At 47.0% G+C, this 25,000-nt stretch overlaps 3 protein-coding genes across 4 annotated transcripts in view; all 3 read right to left on the bottom strand.

The window, feature by feature from the left end:
- lrp6 (low density lipoprotein receptor-related protein 6) overlaps window positions 1–13,219 on the bottom strand; it is a 31,976-nt gene extending 18,757 nt beyond the window's left edge. The window contains exons 1-3 of the mRNA XM_056452646.1: window positions 12,714–13,219; window positions 9,232–9,631; window positions 314–511 (exon numbers count right to left, since the gene is read on the bottom strand). Coding sequence (XP_056308621.1) covers window positions 314–511; window positions 9,232–9,631; window positions 12,714–12,768 — 653 coding nt within the window. The 5' untranslated portion in view covers window positions 12,769–13,219. The remainder of the gene's footprint in view (window positions 1–313; window positions 512–9,231; window positions 9,632–12,713) is intronic.
- A 1,119-nt stretch (window positions 13,220–14,338) lies between these two features.
- On the bottom strand, window positions 14,339–21,283 carry mansc1 (MANSC domain containing 1). 2 transcript variants are annotated; one of them, XM_056452648.1, is made up of 4 exons: window positions 21,123–21,283; window positions 18,517–18,783; window positions 16,531–16,668; window positions 14,339–16,288 (listed from the first exon to the last, which is right to left on the bottom strand). In XM_056452648.1, the coding sequence occupies exons 2-4, from the start codon at window positions 18,737–18,739 to the stop codon at window positions 15,318–15,320; spliced, it is 1,332 nt and encodes a 443-aa protein (XP_056308623.1). In that variant the 5' UTR covers window positions 18,740–18,783; window positions 21,123–21,283; the 3' UTR covers window positions 14,339–15,317. The 2 variants fall into 2 exon arrangements, with proteins under 2 accessions (XP_056308623.1, XP_056308622.1); XM_056452647.1 differs by lacking the exon at window positions 21,123–21,283 and adding an exon at window positions 19,587–19,765.
- A 1,132-nt stretch (window positions 21,284–22,415) lies between these two features.
- cunh11orf98 (chromosome unknown C11orf98 homolog) lies at window positions 22,416–24,664 on the bottom strand (the record flags this gene model as incomplete). The annotated part of the gene is made up of 3 exons (XM_056452649.1): window positions 22,416–22,843; window positions 22,984–23,087; window positions 24,540–24,664. Coding segments are annotated over 3 exons (312 nt in total), but the record flags the coding sequence as incomplete, so codon positions are not given.
- Between the last annotated feature and the right edge of the window lie 336 nt (window positions 24,665–25,000).

Raw genomic sequence — 25,000 nt, 5'->3', positions numbered from 1 at the left:
ACACACACACACAGGTCAGCAGAGGGACACACACACACACACACACACACACACACACACAGGTCAGCAGAGACACACACACACACACACACACACACACACACACAGGTCAGCAGAGGGACACACACACACACACACACACACACACACACACACACACACACACAGGTCAGCAGAGGGACACACACGCACGCACGCACGCACGCACGCACGCACAGGTCAGCAGAGGAACACACACGCACGCACGCACGCACGCACGCACAGGTCAGCAGAGGAACACACACACACACACTGGTGATGGAGATGTTCTGACCTGCTGGAGCCGTCCAGGTTGGATCGGTGTATGCAGTTGAACTTGGCGTCGGCCCAGTAGAGCTGCTGCTGCTGGTAGTCGAGGGTCAGGCCGTTGGGCCAGTAGATCTCCGTTTCCACGATGACGGAGCGCAGCGAACCGTCCATCCCAGCACGCTCGATCTTCGGGATCTCGCCCCAGTCCGTCCAGTACATGAACCTGAGCCGCAGAAACACACACACACACACACACACACACACACACACACACACACACACACACACACGTATGTTTATTACCGAACGATAACAGCAGCACATCAACACAGCTACTGTTCAGACAATACAGGAACACTGGGAAAACACGCACCGGATGGGGTTAATAATAATAATAATAATAATAATAATAATAATAATAACAGTGATGGAGAACTGCTGTATTAGTAAATGATCACACAAACACACATCACATCATCTCCAACTCTAATCAGAGCAAGAACTGCCTTTACAACACACACCACCACAACCATACAGCACAACACAACACATCAACACTAACCCATCTAACAGTTAATCTGCAGGAGAACATGAGCAACACACACACACACACACACACACACACACACACACACACACTCTGCTCACTCTAGGGCACTGTGATATTGCGCAGGAGAACTTCATTAATGTATTGAATGAATGATTTCAGACTGATGGAGCAGATCTGCATATAATAAACTCATCAGGGGAGATTAATAGAGCTGACACACAGGTGAAGGAGTCTAACAGTGTACTGCTACAGCAATACAGTAGTCCAGTATCGCTCTATATTCTTCAACAGTTGAAGTCAATTCATCTTTTTAAAATGATTATGAATTTCCGGGTTTAGCGGGACTCGAACACGGGTCTCTATGAGCACTGTGGTGCTGTAGGTCAGCGCACTGCTCCACTAGGCCAACAGTGCTGTGCTGCTGCAGCATTTAAAGTAAGAATTCCCTGTGCAAATGCTTACACACAACCACACCAGCCTCTCTCACTCACTCACTCACTCACTCACTCACTCACTCACTCACTCACTCACTCACTCACTCACTCACTCACTCACTCACTCACTCACTCACACACACACACACACACACACACACACACACACACACACACACACACACACACACACACACACACACACACACACACACACACACACACACACACGTCCTGCAGTGTGACGGACTCACACACACTGCGATACTGATGCTTACTATAATCTTCAGACGGTCTGATAATCTTATATAAAAGCATCACAGTATTATAATTACTGCTCTAATGTATGCTCTTATAAATGTCTGAGTAATAAACTAACACATTTCCCTCTTTGAGCACAATATATTGTATTTAGTGAAAGGTTTCTGATATTCTGGAGCAGTAAACATGTCAGGCTGAATAATTCAGGTCAATCATTTCCTTCTGCTGTCGTCATTAGTTTAAACACACTGATTTATTAATGATTTAAAACCGCATCGTAAATAAAAGGTCTTACACACACCTCTGATACGGTATAGCAGAAACTGTTGCCGGTTTTAACTGTTCCAAACCACGGTATACCACAGTTATCAACCCATGCCTACTCACACTATATACTATACAGCCAAACACACACCTGGCTCAGAGCAGTGAGGCTGACCTCTGACCTTTGGCAGAGCAGGTGAGGGTCTCGCGTACACACACACACACACACACACACACACACACACACACACACACACACACACACACACACACACACACACACACACACTCATGTTTCAGTGTCTGGGTTATATTTAGGAGCTGAAGCCGTTGCTCTGCAGTGCACTAATAAACAACACTAACCTCAGCAGCACAGTGGTCACATGACTCCACTGACCACAGCTGATTGGCTCTTCAGACTCCACACATACACCATTTTGAGGGATGTAAACAAAAACAATGTCCCAACGTGTTTCCTGTCTTACATTGCTTAACTTCTACAGCTTCAGAGAATCCCCAAACCCCCCATACTGATCAATAATGTGATGACAGCAGCTTTACCGTGACGTTAGGACTGAACTGCCGCTGGTTCCAGTTATGAAATAGATTGATAACCAGCAGGAAGTGTTGATGGATCAATAACATGACCACACTGAACCGCTCTACTCTCCCCATGCAGAGGGTAACCCTGTTCCAGATCTTTATCTTACACTGCTTTACTGTAATGACATATAATGTGCTTTATTAACACATCTCCTGTACGGTTTAAGCTTTTAAACATTATTAATATAAGATCAAGATTAACAAGATCAACACATCTGAAACCCTACAGTAAACTCTGAACACGTGAATAATGACCATCTCTCTCTATATCTGTATGAGCTGAGCGAAATAACCATCAAATCTCAGACAAACACACCTGCACAACCCTCAGACACGTCCAGACACAGCCCGTGTGTGTGTGTGTGTGTGTGTGTGTGTGAGCGAGGCGTCGTCATGTAAACGGGCCTCCTGAATGTGTCACGCCGGTGTGAAGCGGGAATGTGAGGTTCGTCGTTTGCACAGCTGCAGCTCCACAGCGTGAGGACGAGGACGATGATGCGTTTCCTGTGCGCGTGAGTGTGTGTGTGTGTGTGTGTGTGTGTGTGTGTGTGTGTGTGTGAGATGCCAAATACCTCAGATGCTTCTCATACAGAATCATTCATCAGGACACAAACTACAACCAGGAAGATCTGAACAATTTACAGTTAATGAGGGCAATTCCTGGAGCTCCTGTCCATCATCAGAGATCCAGACACACACACACACACACACACACACACACACACACTCTTGTGATGAGTAAACAGTAACATCAGCAGTAGTCAGCACATGTGATGCAGTATTCCTCTTGTCGTGAACACTGAGTGATGTTGAAGCGACTCTACTGTATTAATCCACTCATTAATAAGAGCTTGAGGAGACTCAGAGTAACCGGAGTAAACCCAAACCTTCAGGAGTCTCTTCATTCTGCTGAACACTGGAGATATTTAGCAGAATGTTGCAGGACTGACTGCTACAGCGCAGCAACACTCTCTCCAGCATTCCTCAGATATCTCCAGTGTTCAGCAGCAGACAGAAACTCAAACAGGTTTGCTGGAGAGTGTGTGTGTGTGTGTGTGTGTGTGTGTGTGATGTCAGAGCATCAGGTGTGCTCGTGTTTCCCAGGATGCATTGCAGTACTGATGACACTCAGGTGCTCCTCCTCTTCCTGTCAGCCAGCAGAGAGTCGGAGCTGTGTGCTTCAGCAAATCACTGAACTGACACTGAGATCTGGCTGAAGCGCCGCTGTTGAGTGTGTGTGTGTGTGTGTGTGTGTGTGTGTGTGTGTGTGTGTGTGTGTGTGTGCAGGAGGAGCAGCTCCACAGCTCCACAGCAGATTGTTTTGCCATTGGTCTGTGAGGATTATGCTGTTAGTGGGCGTGTCCTGGGGCTGTCAATATGGCTGAAAACCCAAAGCTGAATCTCTCTTAAAGCTAAACTCTAAATCTACAGGCGAGACTGAGTGATGCAGGAAGTGCTGTAGTGTCCACAAGAGGGCGCTAGTTAATATAAACCAGATTAAACAGTTTAATAAGTTTAATAAAATAAATCACTCACTCATGTGTAAACTGTTCTTAAAGGTGCAGTATGAACATTTGACACCCAGTGGTTGAACTAGGTATTACACCCCTGGTTCAAAACACACACACAAGAGCAGGTTGCCAGATTGAGACACCAACAAAGGCTGATTCAAATCGTGTTTAACTAAAATCAACAGCACGTGATATAAGGAATATTCTCCACATTAAAAGCAGTTTTTGTGCTAAGCAGCACCTGAAATACAGTATATTTTAGAAAGATCTTCTGTTTCTCACAGCTGAACAACAGAAAAGTGATGAGCTCAGGTACAGCTCATGTGCTTTATTCAGTATTAATGCTGATAATGTGAGTCTGACAGGACATTCATCACCATATACTGAAAGCAGCAGCAGATAGTTCAGCTCAGATCTGGAGAATAAAATAAAGCTGAAACTGAACTCTAGAACTGAGACTCAGAGCAAACCAACACACATCAGTGATTCAGCATCTCCATTTAATGATGATAAAGAGCTTTAATATGTATTCATTAGATTATAAAGCTGAGCGTTGTGCTGGAGTGCAGTGAGTGCTCTATTCTGTGCTTCTGAATGGCTGGATTTACATTTCTGTGGTGTTTCGTCTGGTGTAAACAGCCCGATTCCTCATCACTGCGTATCTCGTCATGTAGCGTGCTGTCAGGACACGAGGTTACAATGTGACCTGCTCACCTAATGTTTACGCTCCTAATATTTATATTATTAACTCATTAATAACCTCATGTGGAACTCTGAATCTGCATCTCATTTCAGAGTCTGCTACTGTCCACCAGAGGGCGCATTTCAGTCACAGACGCATGCTTAGAGAGCCTTCATTACTGAATGGATGAAATACGCTGTTTTCCACCATCTGGCAACCCGGGCTGCTGAAATATAATTGGCTAAACTGGCAGTGGGCGGGTTAAAGAGACTAAAACAGACAGCTGCTCCAGCACGTAACGCACACGTTCACAGCAGATTATCTGAATGGTGACGGAGCATGTTTCTGAAATCTCTACAAACATTTTAATGTATTTTTGTGCTTCAGAAGAGTGAAAAACTGATGTACAGCAGCTTTAAATAAAACAAAATGTCCTCAATGAGCATGTTAGAGAGGTTAGGAATCGATAACCTGAGGAAACACGCTTTAGCCGATGCTGTGATGCAGGACAAACACAAACGAGCAAATCAGAGTCAAGCAAAACTCTATCTGGGACTAATCATTTAGCACTGATCGTGATATTCTGTACAGCGTCAAACATCCAGAAACCAGCCGCTTTCTGTATTCTGTGGTTGTGTTTTAGTTTCCTCTGTTTATTTCTACATTATGGGATCTTGGTGTTTTTAAATGTTTGAGCGGTGTGTAAAGTGTGTTTTCTGCATGTGTGATAGTCTGCAGTGCTGTATTGTGTGTGTGTGTGTTGTATATTACGCTACAGAACCCTTTATAGTAAACCGCAGCTCATTCTCTGATATTATACACACTTATTTCTCTACTTATTATTCATTTTATCATTTCAAACCTCTAAAATGTCACTTAGTTGAGGTGAAGAGCTGAATTTACAGCATCAGAAGAGGACAGAGCAGAGATCAACATCCCATAATGCAGTTCACCACCGTAAATAAACACAACACCAAATAGAGAAGCTGATCATTAGCAGATATATAACCGTGTAGAGGAGTGAATCTGCATCAGATATAATAAACACATATAGAGATCTGAATTAAACTGTGTTTACTGGAGGGTCTAACAGTATTGAGGAACCAAAGCTGAATAAATCAAGCATGAAGTGCCTCTTATACAGCAGTCAACATGTGAAGAGGAGCAAAACTCTCCGTCAGAGCTGTCCTCAAGCTGTTTATGGACTAATTCTTCACCATTTTGATAAGCATTGCCTGCTGTAGTCTTCATTATAGAAATAAATGCAGTTAATCTTAGTTAAAGCTACAAATCTGATTAATTCTAGAGCCCTAAAGCTGTATATCTGCTTAATCTAACTGTATATTTGACTCTATTAGAGTTAAACTGTGTGTTCTGAAGTGTGTTTACAGGTTAATATGATATTATAATCCTGACTCAACATGGCAGATCTCCTGTGATCGACTATTGCACATCCACACATTATCAATATGGCTGAAACCATATAATGGGCAGCACTAGCTAAAGCTAACACTAAACCCTAGAGATCGGCCTACGCTGACCTGATCACTCTTTAAAGATTACACTTTCAACCTCAGCACACAGCAAAAGGGCATAGTTTGTGATCTTCAACACAAAAAGAGATAGTTTGAAGAATGCTGGACACAGAGATTGTGTTTCTCACTATTATAGACCTCAGCGGCTCCAACATGCTTCAGAATATCTTCTTCTGCGTTCAACAGAAGAAAGCTGTAGTTCTGAGGGAGAGTGTCCGATAATCGTCCTTTATTAGCTATATCTGTGCTTTTAGAACAGAGGAGTGCAGTGTGTGTTCAACACATCTGCCATTATATCCATTACTCTGAGGTACAGGAAGACGAACGCTGCTGCTGCTGTTCATGGAGGAGCTGATCTCAGAACAGCTGAGTGTTGAAGATCAGCCTGAGAGATGAGGGTAAAGCAGAGAATGAAGAGCCGTTTCAGCTAGCCAGCTTACTAGTCTACAACTACACAACTAATGAAACTCCACTACACTTCACCTCCACATCATCATCCCAGCGACACACTCCTTTCCCACTGTCAGAACAGACTGAACCGAGCTCGAACAGAACTTTAGGATTCTGACTGAACTGATGTGCACCTTTAGTAGAGCTGGACCAATAATGACTGTAGGACGCGCTATACAAATCAACCTGAATGGGGAATATGGAGGGACTGTTAATCTGGATTAAGTTTAAACACCCCATCATCTGTGCTGTGAGGGGAACGACCCATTAGGATGACCGTACAGACACCACGTTTGGGGCTTTTGAGCTTCACTTGTCTTCATTATCATTTATTTGTGCCTGATTTAATACTGAAGAGTTGCTGTGTAATGCTGTTCACCTGATCCTGATCCTATATCAGTTTTATATTCTGCCAAATACACATGCTGAACCCGGCCGGTTGACCACTGTTGATCTGTGTGAGTACTGCTGCATACAGTGGAAATACCCTGCATTTCATCAGTCTCTTGGTTTAGTAGATGTCTATGCGCTCCTGTCTTCTACGTGAGCTCTTTCTTCATTTATAGTGTGGTTTGCTCAGATATCTGACCGACAGCTGTCTAAAACATGGAGCAGGAGATTCCCTCAATGTAAATGAGATGTTGTAGACATTACACCGTTACTACAGCATGTGATATAGAGGACAGAAACGGTCTGCCAGGATTTATTAAGCTTGTCGCAGGGTGTTGTAGTGTTGATTAACGTCCCACATTTAGTGTGTTTGGTGTTGGTCTGCTAGATTAAATGTACCTGTGTCAGATTATGCCTCACTCATTGACTACTATAAGGGTTATTCAGGGGATTATGGAATGCTAACATTAATATCTGGAGATGGAATAGGTCTGATTACTCAATGTCCAATAGCAGAGGAGGGAATGCTGACTCCGCCCCCAGGCCACGCCCCCAGCTCTAACAACACTGACCTGCACTGCCTGAGTAAGACACAATATAAAGGGTTTCCCACCAGACAAGAGGCACAGCACTGACTGCCCTGTCCCACACAGTGTCTTTAATGGCCCGTCTCCACTGTGTGGTTCGGTACGCTTTTATGGCTGTTTTCACTGACAAAGGGGTACCGAAAAGCAAACCGTACCACTCTTTGGTCACCCTTTGCAAAGTGAAACTAGTACGAAAAAAGGGCAACAAAAGGCGGAGCTAGACGCGCAGCTGAACGCTATTGGTTTACAGGTGATGTCACTCACAGAAGCAGGAGTATAAAAACACAGGAAGCGCCAATTTTAAACACACAGCCGAGACATTACACCGTAATAATATATACATATAACAACGAGCCATGGATGACCCGGGCTCAAACAAACCTTGTCGTCGTCTTGATGAACAGCCACAAAGCCAAGAACAAAATCTGCCGTGTCCTGTTGTACGGGCCCGTCTAAAAGTGCGGTTTCTCCAGAGAGCTCGCCACGCGTCTATATGTGAAACAGGGGCGTTGCTAGACATAAAGCTCTACTGGGGCACGTACCCCCTTCCCCCACCCCCCCTCAAAAATAAAAATATATATATTTATTTATTTATTTATTTATATATAAGAGCGAATAACGTCTGTATTCCGGAATTACCACTCTTAATAGATACACTTGCTGATGAAGTAAATCACATCTGAATGCATTTACTGGAGCACTGCAGATTTATACTGGGGCACGTGCAATGTGCACGTGAATTGGGTTTAGCGATGCCCCTGATGTGAAATAATGACCTTTGAGCTCATATTAATAATGTGCTCATGATTATTGAAGCGCGTCTGATATCTGATCCTTTCAGAAAGGGACAAACGCGAGAGTGAAGCGCGAAAAAACAAAGGAGAAGCCGGAACAAACAGCAGCAAATGATGCTTCAGCACCCTCAAACATGAACGCGCCGCCATGATGAACTCTGATCATCCCCTTCTGGACTATTCTGAGCTGGGAATGAGGGAGTTCCTCTCTAACAGAGGCTGGAACATGCTGGATCCAGATACGCCACCTCTGAAATCTGATCCGGCGCCTCATTTTACCGATCCCCCGTCCTCCCCCGTCCTCTTTTCACTTACTTCTGAGATTCCCCAACCCACTTCACTTTCGTCCGTGACACCCCTCCACCCTCCAGTCACAACCGAGCTTTACTGTGACATTTCCTCAAGGAAAACGACGTCGTCTGACACTGTCGTACACCACGCCCACCAGAAGGGGACCCTGATGCAAGCCTGATAAAGGTGACCAGTACCGACCCGTGCCGTACTGTACCTATCAGTGTAAACGGGCCATTATATGGACTTTATTTTAGTTTAGGTCTAGTTAGAGAAGCTGCCCCAGCCTGCCTCCCCTGTACACAGCATTACTCTGGATTTACACTTGATCAGCTAACTGAATGCTGAACTCTATTGAACTGACTACATTAGACTACTGATACCATTAAAGGAACCACTCCAGCTTTCAGCACAGGTTTAATAGTGGCTGGAGAACAGTAGAGGTGGATCAGCTCCAGCAGCTCCTCTTCATTCTGCTCAGGCAAACCTGCAACTAAAGCCTGTTCAACATAAACATCCAGAAAACAAGCTGCAGCACGCCTCGGCTCCAGACACCAGGAGCGTGCTGGCGGACACATGAGGCTCACTCACCCGCGGCCCGGGTCCAGAGCGATGGCCCTCGGCTGGTCCAGGTCCTGCCAGAATAACACCTTGCGGTGCATGCCGTCCAGCTCCGCCACCTCGATGCGGTTGGTCTCGGAGTCGGTCCAATAGAGTTTATTCCCCATCCAGTCGCAGGCCAGGCCGTCCGGAGAGGTCAGACCGGAGATGACGGTGGTCTGAACGCCGCTGGGCGCCGAGCCGTTAAACAGCGTCCGTTTAATAGATTCCTCACTCACGTCGCTCCAGTAGACCAGGCCCTGCGCATAGATAAAATCCACCGCCGCCGCGTCCTCCAGACCGCCCATCACCAGAGTGGCGTTGGCCCGACCGTGAGCCGCGTCCACCAGACGCAGGTCCCTCCGGTTAGCATACAGGAGCAGCGGCAGGCCTGCGGGACACAGAGGTCAGAGGTCAGACTAATCTCACTGCAGTGGAACATATCAGCACTGTATACACAACATCCATCATCCATAAAGCAGCGTTTACTGGAGAAGCAGAGAAATACACTCGGTTAACAGAGAGAGAGAGAGTTAAGGTGAGGTAGATCCACTACTGTCCCTCTGCAGGAGATTCTCTCATGTGCTGAACAAGAGAATATACTGTAGAAATACATTTACACCACAGCTCTCTTCTTCTGTAGTGCTCAGCACGATAAATAAACTCTACAGGTTGGAAACAAGAAGGAGGAAGTGTTGTTTTAATGTGACTATCCCTTTAAGAGCCAAACTGAACCCAATCCCAAAGGAAAACACTAGCAGAGGGAAACAGACTGGAGTGAAACCATCATCCCTCCAGCTCATCAGATTCCTCTTGATTATCAGATATTCTGCAGAACATCTCCATCATCAGTGAAGCCGCCAGGGCTGCTCCATCTCTGCTCGCTCTACAGGCCGGTGTGTGTGTGTGTGTGTGTGTGTGTGTGTGTGTGTGTGTGTTGTGTTTATCTGACAGTAAGTGTGCATACACTGGGTTTATGTTGTGAAAAGCCAGAACTAATGATGAGCGGTTCCCCAGAGCGCCGGGCTCCAGTCAGTGTGTGTGTGTGTGTCTCTGCAGGATCTGGCGCTGAATCAAACCTCAATCTGACACCTCCACCGCAGAACACCGGCTCTCCGCGACCTCAGCCCACCGCCTGCTCGCCTCACACGGGGAATTTCCTTTCACAAATATTTAGAAACTCGCAGAACTCCGGGCCACTGACTGAAGCTCCACTGGGCCCAGAGCAAATACTAGAAATATTGAGCTCTGAGGACACTTCATATCTGGAGGAGCTTCTAGCTGACCCACACACACTTTTACACACTTTGTGCTGCTGTGTGTTCATCACAGTCACACCTGAGCAGCTGTTCAACACCTCCATCACACTGACGAGGAAGGAGGATTTCCACAACAGACACCACACAATCAGAACAACACAACACAACACCACAATCAGACCAGAACAACACAACACAATCAGACCAGAACAACACAACACAATCAGAACAACACAACACAACAACACAATCAGACCAGAACAACACAACACAATCAGACCAGAACAACACAACACAACACAATCAGACCAGAACAACACAACAACACAATCAGACCAGAACAACACAACAACACAATCAGAACAACACAACACAATCAGACCAGAACAACACAACAACACAATCAGACCACCACAACACAACAACACAATCAGACCAGAACAACACAACAACACAATCAGACCAGAACAACACAACAACACAATCAGAACAACACAACACAATCAGACCAGAACAACACAACAACACAATCAGACCAGAACAACACAACAACACAATCAGACCAGAACAACACAACAACACAATCAGAACAACACAACACAATCAGACCAGAACAACACAACAACACAATCAGACCAGAACAACACAACAACACAATCAGACCAGAACAACACAACAACACAATCAGAACAACACAACACAATCAGACCAGAACAACACAACAACACAGACCACCACAACACAACAACACAATCAGACCAGAACAACACAACAACACAATCAGACCAGAACAACACAACAACACAATCAGAACAACACAACACAATCAGACCAGAACAACACAACACAATCAGAAAAGAACAACACAACAACACAATCAGACCAGAACAACACAACAACACAATCAGACCAGAACAACACAACAACACAATCAGAACAACACAACACAATCAGACCAGAACAACACAACAACACAATCAGACCAGAACAACACAACAACACAATCAGACCAGAACAACACAACAACACAATCAGAACAACACAACACAATCAGACCAGAACAACACAACAACACAATCAGACCAGAACAACACAACAACACAATCAGACCAGAACAACACAACAACACAATCAGAACAACACAACACAATCAGACCAGAACAACACAACAACACAGACCACCACAACACAACAACACAATCAGACCAGAACAACACAACAACACAATCAGACCAGAACAACACAACAACACAATCAGAACAACACAACACAATCAGACCAGAACAACACAACACAATCAGAAAAGAACAACACAACAACACAATCAGACCAGAACAACACAACAACACAATCAGACCAGAACAACACAACAACACAATCAGAACAACACAACACAATCAGACCAGAACAACACAACAACACAATCAGACCAGAACAACAAACACCACACAATCAGACCAGAACAACAAACACCACACAATCAGACCAGAACAACACAACACCACAATCAGACCAAAACACCACAACACAATCAGACCAGAACAACACCACAATCAGACCAGAACAACACCACAATCAGACCAGAACAACACAACACAATCAGACCAGAACAACACAACACAATCAGGCCAGAACAACACAACACAATCAGGCCAGAACAACACAACACAACACAATCAGACCAGAACAACAAACACCACAATCAGACCAGAACACCACAACACAACACAATCAGACCGGAACAACACAACAACACAATCAGACCAAAACAGCACAACACAACACAGACTATCTGCTCACAGAGGCCAACTTTACAAACTGGAGCAGATTTCACAGCAAACTCGCTCGCAGGCCACACACACACACACACACACACACACACACACACAAACACACTCACTCGAGGCTTTTGTTGCTACAAGACAACAAAAGCAGCGGTAAAGCAGCGAGTTTGATGAAGGAAAGATCACACACACACACACACACACACACACACACACGTACAAACACAGCAGACTTGAGGAAACAACACAACACGTTACAGATCCACAACAATACAGCAGCAGCTAAGCTTAGCATCGGCCGCTGAACAACAGCACTGATTCACTACACACACACACACACACACACACACACACACACACACACACACACACGGGCTCAGATTCAGCACATCGACACACACAATTCCAGGCGATCGGGTGAAAAACTCACCGCGTATCTGCAAACACAAAGTACACAGTAAGAGAGTCTGAAGCACGGCACCCATCTTCAACGCTCAACCGCGCCGCGCCGCTCGCATCGCTCCGGCCGCGCGCGTCTGTGTTTCGGGTTGTTCGCGTTGATTCTCCGCTGCAGTTTTTCATCGATTTGATTGTTTCGGTGTTTCAGCGTGACCGCGACATCTCGCCGTCCGTCCGTCGTCTTCCGCTCACAGGAAAAATGCCCGGACGCGTCCAAACCCTTCCCCCTTTCCCTCACCCTCCCTCGCGCGCGGCTCGACTCTTTCTCCGAGGCTCTTCAGCTCGCTATTGTTGATTTTCATCGCCCTCGCGTCTCTCTCGGTCTCCACATCCGATCCCTGTGCGCTGGCCTCGGTTTAATGAGCGGAAAGGAGGCGATGTGGCGCGTCGCGGGCGTTCTGGACGCGTGTATCCAGGCGCATTCCAGTGGGACTAGTTTTTCACGCAGCGGTTTGTGCTGCGGCCCGAAACACAAAACAACACAAAGCGACAGGAGTTACAGTACACCGCTGCTCTCTCCCTGATCACCACCGACTCTCACAGATCCCCACCACAAATCAATGCTGCTCACCACTGTTATTAGGGGATATTTTAGCAGTCCACAGATCAGCTAATGGCTGCTTATTTTTAGATGTCATATTTATTTCCTACATGTATTAAAGCGTGCAGTGAATGTCTATCTGTAGTGAATATGAGTAATATCTGATCCTGTGCACCATATAAACATGTACAATGATGCGTTTATATGCGAGATCTACATATAAGAGGTGTTATATTGAACAGGGCCCTCTTCTGTTTGCACACTGCTGAACACACACGGTTACACAACTTTATGCAAACATTAGTTGGTGTATCTCATCATGATTATTATTGCACCAAGTATATGCTAATTATATTAGAGACTAAATTCAATAATTTGATCAATAAGATAATAAAGGGGTAATATGGTGAAATACTATGATAATACGTTTATTATGTTATTAAAATAATTTAAATTTACATTTTAACACTCCTCAGAGTCAGACGATGCTTTAGCTTCTAATATGCTGATCTGATGATCAAGAATCAGTGTTATCAGTGTTAGAGCTGTCCTGCTTCATATTCTTCTGGATACTTTATTTTATTGTTGAAAGTACCTGCATTATCTGAAACAGAAATCATTTGTATAATTGATGACACACTCATTGAGTGTGTGTTGTAGTTGTAGTTGATGGAGTGTGTGTTGTAGTTGTAGTTGATGGGGTGTGTGTTGTAGTTGGTGGTGTGAGCGCTGTGGATGTAGCTAGTGGAGTGTGTGTTGTGGGTGGTGATGCTGGTGTGGGTTATACCTTTATAAATGTGACTTGATTAATAAATGACCCTGTTCACAGATCTGTGTGTTTGATCGACTGTGCTCTCTCTATATATTCAACATGGCCCAGGGGGAAACTATTACACTATATATATTGGATCAGCTGTAGTTGTGTGCTTTATTAACCCTGTTTGTGTTAATTTCCCTAATCATCATCTTAAGATGTAGATTTTCCTATAACGTCACTATATGTGCATATATACCAGAAATACCAACACATCAAAGCTCAAATATAACCACAGCCCTTTTAAATATTGAAAAAAGACTCCTTTATTGATCTGCAAGAGGAATAATCACATTAATCTGAAGGTGTCTGTAAAAGCCAAAGCTCACCCAAAATTGAACAACAACATATAATAATAAAGTTAATAACAGCAGATGAGAAAACAGTGAAGCAGAATGAGATTGCAAACACAAGTGAATGATCAGAACAGATCAATAATCATCAGTGAAGTCATTAGTGAATGTGCCGCATGCTGTCCACCGGTGACCCATAATCAAACACATCCATCAGAAGAAAACAATCACAAATATGCACATTCACACGCCGCTGCGCACTCATCTCAAACAATACACAACAGATCTGGAGGAACACAGAGAAATCAACCGCAGTGACGTCTGTGGGACTCTTCACCAGCGCTTAAAGGAGACCTGTTATACCTTATCACAACATCTGATGTGCGCTTCAGTGTCAGTGTGTGCGTCATGCTAGTCTATGGAGACTCCTGTTTCTGTTCAGTTGTGCTTCATCTATAATCCTCTTAGTCTATGCTGACATTATCTTCAGCAGCTCAAACACTCTAATGGACAGATGGCTGCTTCTCACTCAGGGCTGCTGTTTATGCTAATGAGGGGCACTAGTGGGCGGGGCTTTCCCCTTGTAATGATAGAGGGAGAATGTCAATCAAAGTGAGATAATGAAAACAGAAGTAATGAATGGATATCTGCACACACTGCTGCTGTGTTTACGCTTCTCATACATGTGATAAGGCATAATAGGTGTCCTTTAATAAAAGCTTCAGTGATGGTGTGCGGTGCAGTGGAGACCCCCGTAGTGAAACCCGGAGAAAGAAAAGCAGATGTGAGGCCAGTGAAAGATCTCAGCAGTGGCGCCGTCAGGACCTGAGTTCAGTGTATTGCTATATTTCTCTGCTTGAGCCGCTTCTGGTGAGCAGTGTGTGTGAAGCAGCGAGCGTTTCTGCAGTGTGTGTGTGCGCGCGCTCCTCACACTTCATAGTGCAGGTCGTTGAGCTCCAGACGGGTGTAGTGGCGTCTGTCGAAGGACTCCATGGCTTTACGGCCCACCAGAGCCAGGATGAGCAGCAGGAAGATGAGCGTGACCACCACCACGGCCACCAGACTGTTCTTCCACATCACCCGGGACACGGCCGGCTGCACTGGGGGACGCAGAGCCACGGACCCCCGCACCCCCCCGACATCCACCCGCAGCACTGGGGAGGGGAATGGGGTGTTAGGGGTGGTGCTCCTGGGTGTAGTAGTGGCCGATGGAGTGTGTGTTGTAGTTGGTGGTGTGTATGTTGTAGTTGAAGGAGTGTATGGTGTAGTCGTAGTTGTTGTAGTTGTAGTTGGAGTGTGTGTTGTAGTAGTTGTAGTTGATGGAGTGTGTGTTGTAGTTGTAGTTGATGGGGTGTGTGTTGTAGTTGGTGGTGTGAGCGCTGTGGATGTAGCTAGTGGAGTGTATGTTGTGGGTGGTGGAGTGTGTGTTGTGGGTGGTGGAGTGTGTGTTGTGGTTGGTGGAGTGTGTGTTGTGGGTGGTGTTGCTGGTGTTGGTCTGCTGGTTCTCACTGGATGTGTGTCTGGTCTGGAGGGTTTGCTGGGTTTTCTGGCTCTGCTGGGTTTGACCGGAGGTCGGGGCGCTCTGCTGCTGGAGGTGGGTGTTGTGGTGGTGGAGGTGGAGGCTGCGGGTGGTGTGTTGGTCATGAGCATCAGCGCTCCCTCAGTCTGTGGTTCTGTGTTGAACTCAGAGCTGCTGGATGATGATGATGATGATGCCGGTTCTGCTGGTGCTGCAGTGGTTGTTGTCGCTGCTTGTGTGGTTGTGGTGGTTGTTTGTGTTGTGCTGGTGGTTGTGCTGGTGGTTGTGTGTGTTGTGGTTGTGGTGGTGTGTGTGTGTGTACTGGTTGCAGGTCTGGCTGTTATTCTTGCGTTGACTTTAGTTGTTGGATGAGTTAAACCTGAAGAGATGAAGACTGAGCTCAGTCCACAGCATAACACACACAACAGATGACCACTGCTCTATTCTTACACGTCTGACTGCTGTGTCTTAGTTTGAACTAATGCATGTACACACACACACACACACACACACACACACACACACACACACACACACGTACAGACATTTTGAGACATTTGACCCTCACTATGTAAGGAACCCCTGGCCTACACACAGCCCCGTGTCTGTTGTTCTGCTCACCCTTGAAGATGTTGTATGTGTTGACTCCAGCATCAGCCGGCATCAGTGGACAGTCTCTCTCAGTCGGGCAGTGGAACAGCTGACAGACCGAACCCTCGACCCCCACCGGCTTGAACACCACCAGGTTACACTTCAGACCTGCAGGAGAAGCAGAGCAGTTAGACCTGCAGCATTAGCAGTGGTCAGTTATACAGCAGCGGTCAGTTATGGTCAGTCGTTCAGCTGTGGTCAGTCATGGTCAGTTGTTCAGCAGTGGTCAGTTGTTCAGCTGTGGTCAGTCATGCTCAGTCGTTCAGCAGTGGTCAGTCATGGTCAGTTGTTCAGCAGTGGTCAGTCATGGTCAGTTGTTCAGCTGTGGTCAGTCATGGTCAGTTGTTCAGCTGTGGTCAGTCATGGTCAGTCGTTCAGAAATGGTCAGTCATGGTCAGTTGTTCAGCAGTATTCAGTTGTTCAGCAGTGGTCAGTCATGGTCAGTCGTTCAGCAGTGGTCAGTCATGGTCAGTTGTTCAGCAGTGGTCAGTCATGGTCAGTCGTTCAGCAGTCGTCAGTCATGGTCAGTTGTTCAGAAGTGGTCAGTCATGGTCAGTTGTTCAGCTGTGGTCAGTCATAGTCAGTTGTTCAGCAGTGGTCAGTTATGGTCAGTTGTTCAGTTGTGGTCAGTCATGGTCAGTTGTTCAGCTGTGGTCAGTCATGGTCAGTTGTTCAACAGTGGTCAGTCATGGTCAGTCGTTCAGCAGTAGTCAGTCATGGTCAGTCGTTCAGCAGTAGTCAGTCATGGTCAGTTGTTCAGCAGTGGTCAGTCATGGTCAGTCGTTCAGCAGTGGTCAGTTGTTCAGCAGTGGTCAGTCATGGTCAGTCATTCAGCAGTCGTCAGTCGTTCAGCAGTGGTCAGTCGTTCAGCAGTGGTCAGTCGTTCAGCAGTGGTCCGTCATGGTCAGTCGTTCAGCAGTGGTCAGTTGTTCAGCAGTGGTCCGTCATGGTCAGTCGTTCAGCAGCGGTCAGTTGTTCAGCAGTGGTCAGTCATTCAGCAGTGGTTAGTTGTTCAGCAGTGGTCAGTCATGGTCAGTTGTTCAGCAGTGGTCAGTCATGGTCAGTCGTTCAGCATTGGTCAGTCATGGTCAGTTGTTCAGCAGTGGTCAGTTGTTCAGCAGTGGTCAGTCATGGTCAGTTGTTCAGCAGTGCTCAGTCGTTCAGCAGTGGTCAGTCATGGTCAGTCGTTCAGCAGTGGTCAGTCGTTCAGCAGTGGTCAGTTGTTCAGCAGTGGTCAGTCATGGTCAGTCGTTCAGCAGTGGTCAGTCATGGTCAGTTGTTCAGCAGTGGTCAGTCATGCTCAGTCGTTCAGCAGTGGTCAGTCACGGTCAGTTGTTCAGCAGCAGTCAGTCATGGTCAGTCGTTCAGCAGTGGTCAGTCATTCAGCAGTGGTTAGTTGTTCAGCAGTGGTCAGTCATGGTCAGTCGTTCAGCAGTGGTCAGTTGTTCAGCAGTGGTCAGTCATGGTCAGTCGTTCAGCATTGGTCAGTCATGGTCAGTTGTTCAGCAGTGGTCAGTTGTTCAGCAGTGGTCAGTCATGGTCAGTCGTTCAGCAGTGGTCAGTCGTTCAGCAGTGGTCAGTTGTTCAGCAGTGGTCAGTCATGGTCAGTCGTTCAGCAGTGGTCAGTCATGGTCAGTTGTTCAGCAGTGGTCAGTCATGGTCAGTCGTTCAGCAGTGGTCAGTCATGGTCAGTTGTTTAGCAGTGCTCAGTCATGGTCAGTTGTTCAGCAGTGGTCAGTCATGGTCAGTTGTTCAGCAGTGCTCAGTTGTTCAGCAGTGGTCAGTCATGGTCAGTTGTTCAGCAGTGGTCAGTCATGGTCAGTCGTTCAGCAGTGGTCAGTCATGGTCAGTTGTTCAGCAGTGCTCAGTCATGGTCAGTTGTTCAGCAGTGGTCAGTCATGGTCAGTTGTTCAGCAGTGGTCAGTCATGGTCAGTCGTTCATCATGTTCAGCTCACCTGCACTAACATCCTCCGCGCAGCAGCTCAGGATGCAGTCCTTCTCTGAGTTGGTGGCACGCGGCACCATCAGCGCCCCCTGCTGCTCCAGAGCCACACGCACGTTCACTGTCACGTCCCGGTGCTGGCGAGAGTAACAGGTCTCTCTGTCGGCGTCCGGCGCCCCACTGCGGGCCTGCAGGGTGAAGGTCAGCAGCAGAAGCAGGACGGTCCTGAGCAGCATGATGACCGACGGAGACACAGAAGCAGAAGACGGAGCTCACAGACCTGCGGAGATACAGACGGGGGTTTATCTGCAGAGTCCAAAGAGCTCGCCACACACTCACACACACCGTCATAAAGAGATTACTGCCACCCCATACTGCATGAAAACACAGCACATTCACACACACACGCCAAACCAAAGCACATGAGAACTTTCCCTTTTCAAAACTCTCTTTATAATGATGAGAAGCCGAGTGCTGCTTAACAGAGAGATTTCCTCAGCTCATCTCTGATCAGAACAGTGTTAATAACTCATCTCTGATCAGAACAGTGTTAATAACTCATCTCTAATCAGAACAGTGTTAATAACTCATCTATAATCATAACAGTGTTAATAACTCATCTATAATCACTGATGTCTCTTCATCATGATGACAGTAAATAATATTAGACTAGATATTCTCCAAGACACTAGTATTCAGCTTAAAGTGACATTTACAGGCTTCACTAGGGTAATTAGTTGAGTTACAGGGCAACAGTGGTTAGTTCTGTCGCCAGTCAGAGAGCTGAGCAGTAGTAGCAGGACAAACAGATACTGCAGAGGTCAATGCTGACAGAGGATGAGGGAACTCCTCAGTGTTGTGTGAACGAACCCTTTACTGTTCTATCAGTGGTGTAGACCTGCGTAACATCCAGCACAGCAGACATTAGTGGAGGATACAGACTGTGTTAAAGATCTCATCAACAGAACTCTAATACAACAACAACAACAACAACAACAACAACAACAGGTGATGCAGTGATGATCATTATAGAGTTAATCTGCCCCTGAAGATGAAGAAAACAGAATAATAGACATGACTGACCCACGCTGTGTGTGTGAAGGCTGATCTCCATCTGATTCCTCTGTCACTGGGGTCCACAGTCCACACACACACACACACCCTCACACACACTCGCTGTGAATCTCCCGCAGCAGAACTTTGATCCCTGTGGAGGAGCATTTATCAGCGAGCACATAAAGCTGATCCCTGATCCCTACCCAGAGGATCTACAGCAGTGTCAGAGTATTCAGACATTCAGCAGAGCGGCGGCACGGTGACGACAGGCGAGCGCGCGCGCGTGTGTGTGTGTGTGTGTGTGTGTGACTATTCACAGGATCTTGCTCTAGACGTCCAGACATAACCCTAACGTCAGCATATTTGAGTTCTTCAACCCTGCTGTGCTGTTGGGTGGTTTCCCTCACTCTGGGCTGATCGTGACTCTTCATCTGTCCTCGTCTCTCTCTGGGTTTCAGCAGATGTGATGATTTCTGCTCAATAATCTGATTCTCACACATGTTTAGTGGAGCTGATCAACACACTGTGTTCAGAGTGACTCTCCTGTGCTGATGTTCTGCTGCTCCTGCTCCACACTGCATTATAATCACAGTATTGATCAGGGATTAAGAGGACGATTCGTCATTTCTATAGTTGATCATCAGGTCCAGTGCAGGAAGAGCTGAGTGTCTGGCTTATATGGAGGTGTGTGTGGAGTATAGTGTGTGTGTGTGTGTGTGTGTGTGAGAGAGACCTTTGCACACTTATATTGATCTGTCTGAGAAACTGTAAAGCTTAATCTGAACACACACACACACACACACACACACGTGTTGAGTAACACTTCTAATAACGGTGCTGATAAAGTTGATCAGTCAGTATTGATCAGATGGCTCCTCAGTGTTGTGGGCATTAGAGGAACACTGCGCTCCTCTGGCCTGATCTGCTCTGCTGTCTGACAATGTTCAATTCACATTCACTCACAGCTGAACACTGAGCTACAGGACACACACTGTGGAAACACACTCCCCTCAGGACTAGGAGCATGTACACCTGACATTATTAATGACACACACACACACACACACACACTGATCTCTGCTGATGTTCAGGAAACGCTGTGAAAGTTACCAGAATGTTCCATTTAGCTGCTGGTGCTGATGCTGCCGGTCGCCATGGAGACTGAGCATCACTGTTAGTGTCCGGCGTGTGTGTGTGTGTGTGTGTGTGTGTGTGTGTGTGTGTGGGCCATCGCGTCGTGATGCAATTCTTATGAAACACAAAAACATCTCCAGACCTCCATCAGCCCCGCGATAAACCCGCTGCAGCCTGCTGAACGAGCGGCGGAGGAGTGCAGGAACAGAGCCCGCTCAGTGGGGAGCAGCAACACACAATGTCCCGCTATTACCCGTGTGTGTGTGTGTGTGTGTGTGTGTGTGTGTGTGTGTCGAAAAACCCTGAACGCAGAAACTCGAGCGAGGAATCACACAGACAGACAGACAGACAGACAGACAGACAGAGTGTCCATCAGCTCGAGGGATATTCTGTGATTTAGAGAGCGCCTGACTGAGCTCGATCACCTACCCTGAGATCAGCCGCTGCTGTGACCCATTTCTGTGTCTTTGTCCTCCGCTGGATGATGATGATGATGATGCTGCTGCTGCTGTCTCCACACACACACACGGGCGCGCGCGCTGATCTGTGATGCTGTAGATGATCAAGAGCAGTAAATGATCGATAATGAGCGGTTTATTCCTCAGCTGCTGTAATAATCACGCCTGAAGTTCAATCGCTCTTATAAACTCGTAATGTGGCGCGCGCGTTGTGGATGCGCGCGCGCGATAGTGCTGTGGCGCCACTAGAGGGCGGCACACACCTCATCATATGAAGTCTAGAAGGGATACAGCTGTGGGGACTCGCGTCAGTGGATCTTCATTATGACGCGGTCCATCAATAATCAATATTTGACTGTACTGTGAGGGGATGGGTTAGGGATGTGTCAATAACATACAATTTAATAGGTAATTTCATAAATAATCTGAAACATACAGTGTAAAAGTACTGTTTTCACGCTATTGTGAGGGTTAGGTTTAGGATCGGGGTAAACTATATTAAAATACAACTTATGGATAATTTAATAAATAATGTAGATAATTCTCGTTAACCTCCGCCCGCAGCTGTATCCCTTCTAGCTGAGGAACGCGCTACACAACACTTCCGGCTCACTGCTAGACGCGGTCTATTAGAGATAACTGATGAACCTGTAGAGTCAGAGCTGCTGTGGTTATATAGGATGTTTATCGATGCTTTCTGCTTTATTTGAAGCCTTCATCTCGCCATATTTCAGCTTATTTATTTCAATAATCTCCTACTTTAATACCCGCGGGTGCTGTAATGAACTCAATCCCCCATAATGCTGCAGTCCGCGCATGACCGCCGCCCTGTGGACAACACATGAAGCGCGCCTGCGGCTGATTATGAACTAATATTCCACTGTGGAGCTGCTGAGGGCCGGTCTGGTGAAAGTCAAATGATTAAATGAATGATAATAAACACACTAAAGGCAGAAGCACTGCTCTACTGCTCTAATCAGAGGGTTATTATCCTCTAAACATCCTCTAATCTCCTGAGTGAGCTGCGTTTACAGGCTGTTGAAGAATCATTAGAGGATCTAAACACTGTAATGTTGACAACTCTGGAGATCACTGCACTACTGAGAGAAAATATGACTATTATTAATGATGACACACACACACACATACACACACACACTGAACCAGCTGATATAAGCATGTTAGACTAGTGAGTGTGTGTGTGTGTGTGTGTGTAATATGGTGAAGTGGTGATCATCAAGAAACAGAAACTCACACAGCAGAGTTGTGATGAACACACACATCAGGAGGAAACACACTCCTTTATTTCACAATCATCATCTGTGAACACTGAACCAGAACACACACCACAGCGATACAGCCCGATAACACACACACACACACACACACACACACACACACACACACACACACACACACACTTCAGCACAGTAATGTTCATCTGTTGGTGTTGTAGCTTTGATGGGTGTGTGTGAGGGAGAGAGTGTGTGTGTGTGTGTGTGTGTTCGGTCCGTTTCATGTCTTGCTGTGACGGTGAGTTGAAATGACACACAGATCCGCTGAGGTAGTCCTGAACGTGTGTGTGTGTGTGTGTGTGTGCTGAAGCTCCTCACTCCACCTCCATCTTCTCTGCTGCTCTCCTGCTCTTCTGTGGTGGATTCTGTGCAGCTGCAGCATTACTCTGTGTCTGTGCTGAGGAGGGAAACACACACACACACACACACACACACACACACACACACACACACACAGTGTCATGATGAACACATACACAATGTACATGAACACACACACACATATATATACACACACACACACACACACACACACACCTGCTGCTGCTGCGGCGCATTTCTCCCGCTCCATGTGCGCCAGCTGCTTGATCAGTTTCCTCCTCTTCTTCCCGGAGAGAGTGATGTTCGCCCGCGCGCTGGAGCTACACACACACACACACACCATTACTGAGACATGTGACTGAGAGTGTGTGTGTGAGTGTGTGGTGTCGGTGAACACCAGTGCTGAGTGTGTGTGGGGGGTGCACCTCTTCGCGTGCTGTCGTAAGGCCCCTATATTGCCTGAGCCCCATGCACTCTAGCCCCCCCTGGTGACGCCCCTGTGTATCCTGCGTGGCCGTACACCCACATCAGGGCATGCAGCCGTTCAGCACGAGTCTGTCGACAATCCCTTCATGAACATGACGATTCAGACGCCAGCTATAGGTGGAGCGGAGAGACCGTGATGAGCCAATCAGTGGACGGGGATGATTAGGAGGACATGATGGGTAACGGCCGAGAGGGAGTTTAGCCAGGACACCGGGGTAACACCCTACTCTCTAGCAGAAGTGCTATTAGCATGTGAATAAACGCGTGAACATTGAGTTTACTGGCTTCACCCGCGTGTCAGATTCCCTTCAGAACAGATGCAGATACGCGTGATGGGCGGGGCTTCTGTCTGCCCGGTGACTCTAGCTCCGTTGCTAATTGGCTAATATGGATGTTATTGAGAGATTAGCTGTGTTTATGCTAAACGGTGTCGATTGGTTTAGAGCCGTGTCCGAGTCCGCTAGATCAGTCAGAGGTGCAGCAGCTCTGAGTTCATCAACTCCTCCAGGAACTCAACCTGATGATGGAGGCTTTCAGCGGTGCTTCTGCCTGAGCCCGGCCCAGCATGATGAGCTGGTGTCGGCAGGAGGATTTTCCCCCGGAGTGATGCGTGTATTAAGCGTGTCAAACTCTGTTCACACCGCCTCACTCGCGCGTACCGCACCACAGCACGGCTATTCGCATCTTTGCATTGCCTTAACATGCAAGTCACTCACGCTAGGCGCTTCTTCTGCGTCTGGCATTAGGATATAGTCAAACGTGTGCTCGTCTGTCGTAAACATTCGTAATATCGACTAATGCTGGTGTGTGTGTGTGTGTGTGTGTGTGTGTGTGTGTGTGTGTGTGTGTGTGTGTGGATCTCCTGAGCTCCCGGTGCAGATATCCTGCCACTGTGTGTGGTGTATTCTGGGTAATTTCCTCACCCCTTGGTTTGGAGTGTGGCCCTGAAACATGTCTGTTAACGGGCCGTCCAGCCCTTCCCCTCAGCCCTTCCCCTTCAAGATGAAGAGAACTGGGCCACCCCTACCCCTTCACATGGACGCGCATAACAAGGGCTGAGGGGTAGAACTGGGATTGGGCCATGGTGTCCCCTTCACTACACTGGGGCATTAGGACTCACACAGGCTGAGCGCCCCTGCTGGCCTCTCTAACACCACTGCTCATCACTGTAGAGACGGGTCCAAGCCTCCACACATGATCTGATTCAGTGTTTGATGAAGCCTCGCTCGGCCCACCACCCCTGGTGTGTGTGTGTGTGTGTGTGTGCGCGTGCAGTAAACACACACCTCCTCTTCTTCAGGTGGTGTTTGGTGATCAGGTCTCTGTCAATCACCGCTCCGACTATCTTCCTCTTCTTCTTCTTGTCTCGGCTCAGAACTCTTCGCCTCTTGAACAGCTTCCGGCCCAGCTCCTGCGCGCACACACACACACACACACACACAAACACACACGCACACACACACACACCTCTGGTGAACAGCTGCTTCTGTCTCTCAGTAATGATCAATAGTCAGGGATATGAGTTGATCAGAAACAGAATGGCGGAGTGAGGCAGCAGCAGGTCCTGATCCACAACTCGCATCAACACCCTGACTAGTGGATCAGCTGAGTGTGAACAGGGCCACAGCAGAACTGAGCAGAGAATACAGGTCACACACACACCTCCACAATACAGACCCTCCAGGAGCACACATTAAGAGCCGTGATGAGCATTACACACACACACACACACACACACACACACACG

This window comes from Danio aesculapii, unplaced genomic scaffold (genome assembly GCF_903798145.1).
Source record: "Danio aesculapii unplaced genomic scaffold, fDanAes4.1, whole genome shotgun sequence".
Lineage (NCBI taxonomy): Eukaryota > Metazoa > Chordata > Actinopteri > Cypriniformes > Danionidae > Danio > Danio aesculapii.
This window is presented reverse-complemented; position numbering and strand designations above follow the sequence as displayed.

What these genes read in the sequence shown, in the direction of transcription:
- mansc1 (XM_056452648.1), bottom strand. Translation starts at nt 18,739, where the DNA reads ATGCTGCTCAGGACCGTCCTGCTTCTGCTGCTGACCTTCACCCTGCAG. An exon ending in CGCGGAGGATGTTAGTGCAG is followed by an intron (nt 16,669 to 18,516) that starts GTGAGCTGAACA and finishes CTTCTCCTGCAG; the next exon opens with GTCTGAAGTGTAACCTGGTG. An exon ending in CACATACAACATCTTCAAGG is followed by an intron (nt 16,289 to 16,530) that starts GTGAGCAGAACA and finishes TCATCTCTTCAG; the next exon opens with GTTTAACTCATCCAACAACT.